This window comes from Poecilia latipinna, unplaced genomic scaffold (genome assembly GCF_001443285.1).
Source record: "Poecilia latipinna isolate Pla-1442-1.1 unplaced genomic scaffold, P_latipinna-1.0 Scaffold2971, whole genome shotgun sequence".
Classification (NCBI taxonomy): domain Eukaryota; kingdom Metazoa; phylum Chordata; class Actinopteri; order Cyprinodontiformes; family Poeciliidae; genus Poecilia; species Poecilia latipinna.
Window position 1 is genome coordinate 19,122 of NW_015115587.1, and position 12,104 is coordinate 31,225.

Below are 12,104 nucleotides of genomic sequence, written 5' to 3' on the forward strand. Positions count from 1 at the left end.
GGCCTTCTTAAAGCTCTTAAAGCTAGAGAGGATGAGGAGCTATAAAAAGCTCCACCTCTGTCTGAAACTCCGCCTTCAGGAAGTCATGACAACATGGCTCCTCTATTAACTCTTCAACAACGTTTTTACCAGTGTTGCACTGAGAAGTAGCTCATATAATGAGCTCAGGAGACAGTTCCAGCAGGTGTTTGCTAATTTCTGCTGGCTAGTCTGAAGGAGCTGAGTGGAGGAGTTGTGTGAGTTGCTTTGTAACTTGGAAGCTCGGAAATTGCAGCTCCAAGGAGGACCTTCGTCCTCGGAGTCAGAGCTAGGTCTAACCAAGCGTTTTGCACAGCTAAATGGTTGCCATGGAAATTAAAGGATTTGTTAAAAAAATGCATGGAAGACTCAAAGCAACACTCCAGATATGTTTTTGATGAAGGGAATAGCAAAACATGAAGTAAAGCTAATATATATATATATATATATATATATATATATATATATATATATATATATTTTTTTTTTTACATAATACTGCCCCTCTAAAAATACACACAGGAGTTACATTTAATACATTTTATGTAGCAAAAAAGAACATTTCCAGAGACTGAAACCTATACGTTAATAAGAGAAGAACAAAAGCACGTCTAGCTTAAAAAGTCTTATCTTTACAAAAAAAAAAAAAAGACTCAGCATGTCACAGTTAGTGAAAGAAACTGGACTGGGAGCTGTTTGTTGTTTTTACCTTAAAGTGGCCAACTCTCTGTTATTCCTATATTGAGGGGCTTCCTCACTTCCCATATCTGTGCCTTCTGTCCCTTTTTTTCAGCAGTTAAAACTGTTTAATCGTTGTTAACACGTCGTAATCAGTTATTCCGAGCCGCCTTTAAATGCAGCATGAGCGCTAAGACGCTCGCGCTGGGTTTCCACCTGTGCCGCAGCGACGGAGACCTGCTGCTGCTGGGCAGAGCTACACCTGTGTGTTAGAATCACGGCAGCAAACCAGCAAAACGCAAAGAACTTTTCAAAGAATTTCCCCCAAACTAACAAACTGTTGAGTAAAGCTGTTGGATGCAGGTAAAGTTAGCTAAAAGATGACTAGCTAACACCAACACGCACTCTTACGGCTATAGGAGGCAAAGCGGGCGACCTACCGGTGGGGTTCGATTCCTGATATTCGCTGCGTTTCTTCGCCCTCTTCCAAAGCCGCCTTCAATTAGGTAAAAACTCTGAATACTTTACAACCCCTGTATCACACTTATAGCTGCCTATTTTAATAGTTAAGACATCAATTGCAAGTTAATTTGCGTTAATACAGACAGTAGCAGCAGGCCTAGCACATTAGCAGAAGCTAACCCATGTGAACGGCAGCTAAAAGCGAGCTAAGTAGCATTGTGCCACTGATATTTCACTAACTGCATTTTATTTCAAATATTTTAGGGGGAAGACAGGAAACTTTTCAGCAAATAGATCAGAATTAAGCTCTACAAAACAAAAAAACAGGAATTGGTGAATTGCGAATATTAAAGTAGGAATACATTGAGATCCACTGTAGTGTTAATAAAGAAGAATGTATGTGTTTACACGTACGGCTTTATGTGTGTAAATACATGTATACACGTGTTTAGAATAGAAAAGACTGGTAAATGATCATCATTGTCACACAAGACAAGATATTAGCAGAATTTCAAAAATTGAGCCTGAAAAAAAAGGCAGAAATAGAAGATGGAAAAAAATCAGTTTATTTTGTTATTTCAGTTCTTCTACTTTAGTGAATTGAAAACGTCAGTAAAATTTTTGGAGTATAAAGAAGTATAAATAACATATTAATTGACTTTATTCAGGATGTTTATTCAAAACACTTTCACTTTTTTATCGCCGCCTTATTTCACAGCTCAAGATGCTTCGCGGAGCAGGTGTGTGTGTGTGTGTGTGTGTTGTACACACTCCTATATGCTGTTGGCCCATTTACCTTTTCCACAGTTTCCTCCAGGCCTTGTTTTGCTCAGCACCAGAAAACATCACATTCTACCCCTGAAGTAGCAGAGCCCATCCCCTTTTTTCCCACACTGCTTTGGAGCAAATAATACTTCTTTTTTTTTTTTTTCTAGTAACTTTTCTTACAAAAAGTGGAGCACCAAGCCTGAGACAGCAGAAGGTGCTGCTGTTCTCTCACTGACAGAACACCAACAAAAAAAAAGAGAAAGAAAACCCCAAGAAGCCCTAAAAGATTTACACTCCTCCGCGGTCCAATTCCAGTGTCTCGTTTCGAGGAGGGTCCTCAGAAAGTAGAGAAGGGAGAAAGAGAGAATATTGCCTCTTTTTTTTCTTCTTCTTTTTTTTTTTTTAAATCATCATTATCGTTTTCCTGAGAGTTTCCAACGATGTCTCTGAGAGGTGATGTTTGCGTGGTGACGGGAGCCTGTGGATTCCTGGGGAAGAGGCTCGTCCGGCTGCTGCTGGAAGAGGAGAAAGCGTCCGAGATCCGGCTGCTGGACAGAGACGTGCAGACGCAGGTTTTGGAGAGTCTGGAGGGTAAAAAGAAACAAAAAAAAACTTTTCTATTTTAAATTTCTCTTTTTTTTTTCTTCCATCATATACAGAGTAATGCAAAAAGGTATCTGCGGGATCACGGCGCTGTTCAGTCAAGTGTTTGCAATTAAACCCAGTGATATGTTGCGATTGAAAATGTTTGCTTAATTAGACAGTTGATTAATTCAAATGAGGTACATTTGAGCGTAAATCAAGTCAAGTGGATCCGAGAGGGTAAAAAATAGAATGCAGTGATGGAGGATAAAGTCGGTTTGAGTCCAGGTGGGGGTTCGAATCAAAATAAAATATCAGAAAATCAGTTGAGCCGTAAAAGCCGAAAACAACAACAAACTTCCGACGTGCAGTAAAAGCGCTAAGAGGCGACTTCACAGCTCTCGGAAAGAGCAAGGACTCCAAAAGAGAACCAGATTTGATGGGCTTTATTTCCCACGGCGCGGTATCAATAATGGGGATTTATAGAAAGTGGGGACAGCTCACATATGCAGGAAGCAAAGGATTGAATGCTTGCAAACTTGAGGCTTTCAGACAGTTTTCTGGATTAACATCAGACATAATCCTAGCAGGATTTTCAGGATCACATCATAAATCCCCTGTAAAAGACTACAGTTACAGGTTCGACCAAACAGTGCGGCAGAGCTGATAAATTAAGCATGAAAGGGGTTCTTTTCTTCTTCTTCTTCTTCTTCCCTTTTTCTTTTTTGGCACCCACAGCTGCTGTATCCTAGAATCCAAAGAGAGTCGGTACCATCCGGGTCATTGTCACTGCGCTCGTTTAAAACCGAGTCACGAATCATATGTTTGGAGCCCCTTTGAGCCGCACGCACACTTTTGGCAGCGTCTGATAACATTTTTGATTTGTTTGTTTTTTCAAAGCAGCCTCGGTTATCTGTGCTCCATTAAATTCTGAATTTGGTTATGAAAGCCGGTCTTTTACGTCCGTCTGGTGTGAAAAACCCCCCCAAAAAAACCCACAAGTGCAGGTATTTCATTAATTGAAAACATGCATTGATTTATAAACCAAAGCACATTCCAGCAAGAGGAGGCCCAGATTTATGAATCACCAAGTGGACAAACTTTGCTGTATTTCTCAGAGATAAAACCAACGGTTACATAAAAAGGATTTATACTCAACATATCGAGCAGGTACGTCTCCCTCCTCCACGTTCAGTCCGGTAGGTTTAGTCCTGAGTTAGCTGTACCTTAAAAGTAGATTTAAAATGCAAATAAATGCTCAGATTGGTTAAAAAGCACCAGAGTAATTACTTTTAAAAAGTTTTCTCCGAATTTTTAGGGCCGATTATGTCTGTGTTGTGAAGTTCACATTTACTAACTGTAAACATCACCTTGCAAAAATATTCATACCTCTTCAGTTTGTTTTTTGTTTTGCTCAAAGTTCAGCCACAAACTTCAGGATGTTCTTCAAGGGTCAAAGTAGCACATGATGGTGATGTAGAAGGGAAATAACAGAGTTAATTTTTATAAATATCTAAAAAAGTAGAAGTTACATCCATCTGCTGAAGTCAAATATGAATATGCCGTGATCTGATTTAGCTCATTTCTTCTCCTAGCAAACTGTTTCCAGCTTGCCTGTTCTTCCCAAGGAAAGTAATTCCCACAGTGTAATGCTTCTACCACTATGTTTCACAATGTGGATGAGGTTGTAGTTTTGCATTTTGACCAAAAGTTCTATTTCTTTCTTGCATCCTTTCCCACATCTTTAATACTTTCTGCTATATTACAGGGGCAGTATTATGTAAAATTTACTTTTTTTTAGCTATACATCATGTAATAATGTTCCTTCATCAAAAACATATCTGGAGTGTTGATTCTTTCATGCATGTTTGAGAAATCCTTTAATCTCTTGTGGCAACCATTCAGCTGTAAAATACACCTAGGTGGACGTAGCTCCGCCTTCTGGGATGGAGCTCCTCCTCTGAGCTGCGTTTTCTAAGTCGGATTACAGAGCAGTCCTCCCCTGTGACTCCCCCACTCAGCTCCTTCAGACTAGCCAGCAGCAATTAGCAAACACCTGCTGGAGCTGCGCACCAGCTAAGCTCATTGTACGAGCCGCTTCTTAGAGAAACGCTGATAAAATCGATGTTAAAGGGTTAATAGAGGAGCCATGCTGTGGTGACTTCCTAAAGGTGGAGTTTCAGAAAGAGCAGGAGTTTCTTAAAGCGACAGAGGCCCAATTTCATTAAGTATCAAAGTCAAATTTCTCTTAAGACATATTTGATATATGTAGCACTTTTATGGCAAGTGAAGCTAAAGTAGCTACTTGACTGTGTTAAAAACTGTGCTTGAAAAACACTAAAAACCGTCTCTTTAAGAACAAAAGAGCTAGACCAGATCATTTCAACCGCACGCTGATTGCCTGACTATAAACACTGGTTCCCAAAACCAGATTGCTAATCCCAATTAAGCTGCCTTGCAGTCACTGACTGTTTCATGAACTCTCTCTGCACAGTGGGAGAAACCACACACACCGGAGTGCTCTGCAAAATCTCTCCTTTATTTACAGAAATCACAGCGTATAGAGGCAAAAAGTCCCTCCCTTCCCCAAATGGGGGATCGGTTTGCAATCTGTTGGCAAATCACGAGCAGTCGTTCTGGGAAGATTCTGCACGGCGTTACATAGCTTTGACTTTCAAAGAGGTCGGGGCTGACCACCTGTGGAATCAAAGACGGTGGACATTTACATCTGGATCTAGCAGGATGACAACAAAGCTACATTCTCTCGATATAAATAGGTCAGAATTTTCACATTTTTTATTTAGGGGAACATTTAAGACATAAGAAGACTTTTGCGAGGCAGTTGAACATAAATAAGGTGAACTATGTTCAGCTAAACCAAAGAGAACCTTCAGAATGACGCTGTATCAACGTTACCTTCACCATCACTGCTGCATCCGTTCACTTTATGACTTTTAAACGCAGCTTACACTGAATAAGACAGACAATTCATGTTTAGAGTTCCCAACTTGAAGATTTTGCAACACATTTAAAAAAAAGAAAAGCAACATGTTTTCCCTGAATGTCTTTCGTTCTTCTAGGCCAAAGGCTCAAATTAATCAGTTAAAAATTAGAGATGCACCGATCCGCCTTTTTTCTGATACCGATATTTGAGGCTGATACCGATCTGATACAGAAAAACAGCGTTGAATTGATGATTGATGAATGTTTCTTTTTTTAAAACACAGACATAAATGTACTGAATTACAAGTTTATTTGATAAACTTGACCAGTACAGCACACTGAAACACACCAGTAGCTTCACCAGCTCAAACATGTGAAAACAGCTTTAATTTGTTCAGTCGGTGCAATCAGCAAAATAACTAGTAAATTAACTGGAGCTGGCAAAAATACCAGGTTGAGTATTTTGGTCAAACATTTAAAAAAAATCTGCAACAAACCTTTCAAATCATTCAGAAAGTGCAATTAGGAATTCTGAATATAATGTATAATAAATAAAACATGACGTCACTCAGAGCACAAAGCATAGAGTTAGACTGAGTAGATCTGCCCTTATGGATCGGGCAGATTGTCGCCGATAACGGATCTAGAATTTTTCAATACCTCGACCAATACCGATATTAAAATCATATTGATGCGTCTGTTCATTTCAGAGCACACAGAAAATATCAGCCACAATCATAAATGTGTTGACTGAAACAAAAAATTATGAAATCAATACTCTTTTTATTGTCTCTTGGGATTTGAGCAACCTATGTTCCTTCATATGATGGAAAGGTTTCTAGTCATGTGGCATCTGGTAGTTGCCTTGTGCAACTTCACCTTAAGGTGTTAATAAATTTACATTTGGATTTTCTCTTAAAGTACCTAATTTTAAATTATTAAACTGATAGTGTAAGAAAAACCTAGTGGAATCAATTAAATTAGACATTTGCTTTGAAGGATTTTCAAGTCGTATTTTGTTTTTATGTTTGACTAAGAAGTCCAATTCCATCTCATACTTGTGGAAAATGTCAACCTGTATGATTCTCTTTCAGACTGCAGAGGCGAGACAACACTGAGCGTCTTCGAGGGGGACATCAGAGACGGGGATTTCTTGAGAAAAGCCTTGCGTGGCGCATCAACCGTCTTCCACATCGCTTCCCTCATCGACGTTACCGAGTCAATGGAGTACAGTGAGATGTACGGAGTCAACGTGAAAGGTAAGACGTTTTATTCCAAACCGAGTGAAAGCTGACTTTATAAGTCAGAAATAATCTCTCTACCAGGTGAGAAAGCATTGACCCCAAACAGATTTCTTCTGTTTTTGATTCAAATCACTATACACTAATTTAAACTTTAATCTAAGACGACCTGATTAAATACAAATAGCAGTTTTAAAATGTTGATTTCATGACTTATTATCCCCTAGATGTAACATCAAGATGTGCCACCCTTGGTGTCACCGGCATCCGATTGCTGAAAATGCAAAGCAGTCCAATGACTTTCTATAAAACTATTCCTTTACTGAAATGCTTCATTGTTTTCCTCCCAAAATGTTCCACTTTGTCTTGCCAGTCCACTGAAAGTTTTCCCCAAAGTCTTGAGGATCATCAAGATATTTGTTGGCCAACTTTGAGATGGATCTTTGTGTTTTTGGGGACGGGGGAGTTTTGGCCTTGAAACTCGTATTCATACAGTGGATCCGAAAAGAATTCGCAGCAGTTCACTTTTTCCACACATTCCAATCTCTTTTCTCAAAATTTTACACACAAATAGTGTATCGTCATGATAATTTGGAAATATTTTTTGAATACTTTGCAAATCTATTAAAATAAAAAAAACAATAAATCATGTTTATGCCGATATTCTTGGTTTAATACTTTGTTGATCCACCTTTGGCAGCAACTACAGCCTCAAGTTGACGATGCCACCGGCTGAGTTCACCCATCTTTGGTCGCTATTGCTCATTCTTCTTGGCTGTTCTACTCAATCTCCATTGGATGAGAGACATCTGTTCACGGCCATTTTCAGATCTTTTTAGAGATGTTCAATTAGATTCAAGTCTGGACTCTGGCTTGGCCACCCCTGGACGTCCACAGAGCGGTTCGGTACTTTGGGTCTTTGTCCTGCCACCACCACGCTTCACCTCAGGGAGATTATTGGTCTGGTGATAAGCCAAATCGATTTTCCTCCAAACATGACGCCTGGCATTCACACCAAAGAGTTCAGTCTTTGTCTCATCAGACCAGAGAATCTTGTTTCTCTTGATCTGAGTGTCCAGGTCTCTTTTGGTGAACTTCAGACAGGCGGCCATGTTCCTTCTAGTAAGGAGTAGCTTTCGTTTGACCGCGCTACCAAGCAGACCTGATTGGTGGAGTCCTGCTGGTTCCAAGCTTCTTCCATTGACCAATGATGGAGGCCGCTGAGCTCACTGGGAACTTCAAGGCAGCAGAAATGTTTCTGGATCCTTCTCCACATGTGTGTTTTGAGACAATCCTGTCTAAAAGGTCTGCTGACTTTGACTTCATGCAGGACCTTATATAAGCCTTTGTGTGCCTTTCCAAATCAAGTCCAATCAACTGAACTGACCACAGACGGACGCCATTTAAGCTGAAGGAACATCTCAAAGACAATCAGTGTTAACAGCTCAAATTTGAGGTTCCAGACAAAGCCTGAGAATAGTTATGTATATGTGATTTATTAGTTTTCTAGTTTTAATTTGAAAAATCTTTTTTAAAGAATTAATGGGGTATATGTGTGTAGATATTTGATGAAAGAGATTAATTTAACACAATTTGGAATAAGGCTGTAATGTGGAAAAAGTGAAGTGTTGTTAATGCTGCACCGCATGCCATTTTTCCTCAATCTTTTTTTAAGCCTGCACTATGTAAGGTGTTTTTCTTGGTTCTCTTGTGACACCCTGGATGATTCTCTTGAAATAATTAGGTAGGCCGGTCACTTCTGGGAGGATTTGCCATGGTTTCATGCATTCCTCTCCCTCTGTGGATAATGGTTCTGACTGTGGTTTGCCAGAGACCCGGCTTGGTAAAAGCCAGCCTCTTGTTCTACGCTTCGTTCAGAGGGTCTGAGGCCTGGACTCTGTTCAAAGTTTTAATGTTACCCAATCACTAACATTTGTCCGTGAAGAATGTGACACAAGTTTGACGCTATAATGTTTACCGAAAGTTGCCTGCGCTTTTAACAACTGTCCTCCACTGCGAAGAGAGAAGCGCCAATCCGAACGAGACGGCTGTTAATGTTAATTAAATATTTGGAAGCCAACATGGACTGAACGTCTTCGTTCACATCCTCCGCTCCTTTTGTGACCAGTCAATGACTTTTATTATCAGACTTGACTCTACCGGTCTGGCAGAAATGAAGCCTGGATATGTAGCTGGTAGTACAGAAACAGAAAGATGTAAATAACCACAGATAAATCATTAATTAGTAGGGGGAAATTATCATTTGATATTGTGGCAGATTGGTTTGCCTATAACCAGCCATCACCTTCCTACGCAATTCTGCTCGATTCTCATCTCTCTTCACTGCTCTGTCTGGGATTTCTCCCAGTGACTTGTATTTCTCCAGCTTCTCCTGCTGTGTGAATTTTGCCAATTCACAGAGCAGAAGAAGGCGTAAACAATGATCAATTTTCTGCACTGTTAGAATGGTAGTTTGCCTGTAGTTTTAGCAATGGCAGCAGAGGAAGTGAACGAAGCGGTCAGTCCGTGTTGGCCACGCCTCCAAATATTGATGTAGCATTAACAGCCGACTCATTCGGCTTGACTCTTCTCTTTTCCCAGTGGAAGACGGTTGTTTACAGCGCAGGATAAAAACTTCAACACAGCCCACACATCCAGAAAGCAATCGTTCCGTTCCTCAACAACCGAGAGTCCAGACCCTCTGAACGAAGCAAAGCACAGAACAAGGATCTGGTTTTTAACAGGCTAACTTGTTTGGATTAAATCACAATCTGAACATTTAAGATTAGGCTATATTTGCCTTATAATCCATTGATTTTCTTTGACTTAAAAAAAAAAACAGGAGGAGTTTGTATAAGTCACCATGTATTTTCCCTTAACAGCAACAAGAAAATTGGCAGATGAAGAAAGGGGAGAGCCTGTTCTCTCAGATGAAACTAATTAGTCAGTGACACAGTTAACAGCTTAACTTGTGGTCTTCTGCGTTGCAGGAACTCAGCTGCTTTTGGAGGCATGCATCCAAGAGAACGTGGTCTCTTTCATCTATACCAGCACGGTGGAAGTGATGGGCCCAAACCCCCGAGGAGAGCCGATCATCAACGGCACCGAGGACACGGTTTACAACACCACCCTGAAGTTCAACTACAGCAAGACCAAAAAGGAGGCGGAGGACAGAACCCTTCAGGCCGACGGCGAGACGCTCCAAAACGGAGGCCGCCTCTCCACCTGCGCCCTCAGGCCCACCTACATCTACGGGGACGGCTGCCGCTTCCTGCTGGGCCACATGGGCGACGGCATACGAAACAAGAACGTTCTCTTCCGCATGTCCGTGCCGGAGGCCCACGTGAACCCGGTCTACGTGGGCAATGTGGCCTTCGCTCACCTCCAGGCAGCCCGCAGCCTCAAAGATCCACAAAAAAGAAACGCGGTCGGAGGGAGGTTTTACTACCTCTCCGACGACACCCCGCCTATGAGTTACTCGGACTTCAACCACGTTTTGATGTCTCCCCTCGGCTTCAGCATTCAGGACAAACTCGTGCTGCCGCTCCGCCTCTTCTACATCCTGTGTTTTCTCCTGGAGGCGCTCTGCACCATCCTGCGACCGTTTGTCCGCATCGTGCCGCCGATGAACCGGCAGCTCCTCACCTTGTTGAACACTTCGTTTACCTTCTCCTACGAGAAAGCCAAGGAGGACCTGGGCTACGTCCCCCGCTACAGCTGGGATGAAGCGCGCAGACGCACCACCGAATGGCTCGCCTCGCAGCTGCCAGCGGAGAGGGAAAAAATCATGTCCAGTTAATAAATTACAGTCTTAAAACTGGGAAACACGTTCCAGAATAGCACAAAACTCCATGCAGTGGCTGAAGCCGCAGTGTGAAGGAGCTGCTCAGAAGTAAATTAATTACATCTGGCTTATTTTAAACACGCAGTCGCTCAAATTAACTCACGCAAGGTCCTTCACTGTTATTGGCACCCCTTGCTAAGAGGAAACCAAAAGCTTTAAAATAGATTGTGAAGGAGACTTGCTGATTTCTTTTCTTCTCTTTGCTCTTTTTTCAGTTTCTCTCTTTAGTTCTTTCTCTAAAATAAATCAGTTCCATTTGGTTTAGCCATTAGATTGTGCCAATCATTGTGAAAAAGCAATTAATGCATTTTTTGTTGTTAAATAATGTTAGCCTCAGTTAAATCTAATTTACAGTAATAGTTGGGAGGAGATTCATCACCAATTATTAGAAGTATTTATTTCCTAACACGCCCTGGCTCTGCTGCATAAAAATAACCAAATTAAAATGTGAAAGTTTCAGGGTAAATTATCTTTCTGCAACAAGAAGGACGTCATGCGCCGTCTTTCACTGTGTATGCGTATCAATAGATACATAGTGCTGTTTAAGTTGGGTGATGGACATCTATGAAGAATCATGCGCTTAAAAACAGAGTTTTATTCCAGCTGTCATTCTAATAACATTAACAGGGAACATTTGTTTTTCTCATGGTGCATTTTCTGTTTTCCTCATCATTCTGGTCAAAGTCGGTCTTTGATGGATTTATTCATTGATGCCACAGTGGAATAAATGTCTTTTTTATTTTTGATTTATTTTTTTTTGCCATATTGAGATCATTCAAATGTGTAAACACTAATACTGGAAAATATTTACAGGGAAACAGTGACCCAAGTATCCAAAAACTAACACAACGCACCATGAAGGTATAATTATTATTAATCAATAAAATTAACCATTTCAATCATGAGTAAAATACAAACAGAAAAATGAATTCAAATAATAAGCTTTTAGAGTGTTTTATGGTTTTATGAGTTGTGATTGGTTGATTATTGACTGTATGTTTAAATGAGAAAGTCAGAAATAACTAAGATTATAGTTTGTATTTGTGTTGATTCCTATATATATATATATATATATATATATATATATATATATATATATATATATATATATATATATATATATATAATATGTATATAAAATTATAAAATTTTTTTAAAAAAACGAAACAAAAAGTCTCAGTGTTTTTTTTTTCTTTTCTTTCAAGAAAGCAAAATATATCGGAACAAAAGCGATCCAAATCCATTTCAGGTCATAATTTCTCCACTTGTGTTTTTCATATTTCTCCGAGAAACTTTAGATTTTTGGGAAAATGACCCCCCGTATTCTCGCGGACGGCTGCCAAAGTTAGCTTTTATTGCACATTTGTCCTTTTTCCCACTAAGGTCTTCGTTAATATTGAGCCCTGAACCCCATTAACACAACAACACTGGCAGCTGCAGCTCAGACCCTTGACCTCTTTCCAGGGGATTACATCTGTGCGTGTATTTGTGTGACTGTGTGAAGGGGGGCTATGTACGTGTGTTTGATTTATTAAAACAAAAAAGAAAAGAAAGAATGAATTATATAA

At 40.2% G+C, this 12,104-nt stretch overlaps 1 protein-coding gene across 1 annotated transcript; it reads left to right on the forward strand.

Moving 5' to 3' along the window:
• The first annotated feature begins 2,108 nt into the window (after positions 1-2,108).
• hsd3b1 (hydroxy-delta-5-steroid dehydrogenase, 3 beta- and steroid delta-isomerase 1) lies at positions 2,109-11,551 on the forward strand. The gene is made up of 3 exons (XM_015022291.1): positions 2,109-2,517; positions 6,546-6,710; positions 9,683-11,551. Exons 1-3 carry the CDS (start codon positions 2,367-2,369, stop codon positions 10,489-10,491), a joined length of 1,125 nt encoding a protein of 374 aa, XP_014877777.1. The 5' UTR covers positions 2,109-2,366; the 3' UTR covers positions 10,492-11,551.
• Positions 11,552-12,104: the final 553 nt, after the last annotated feature.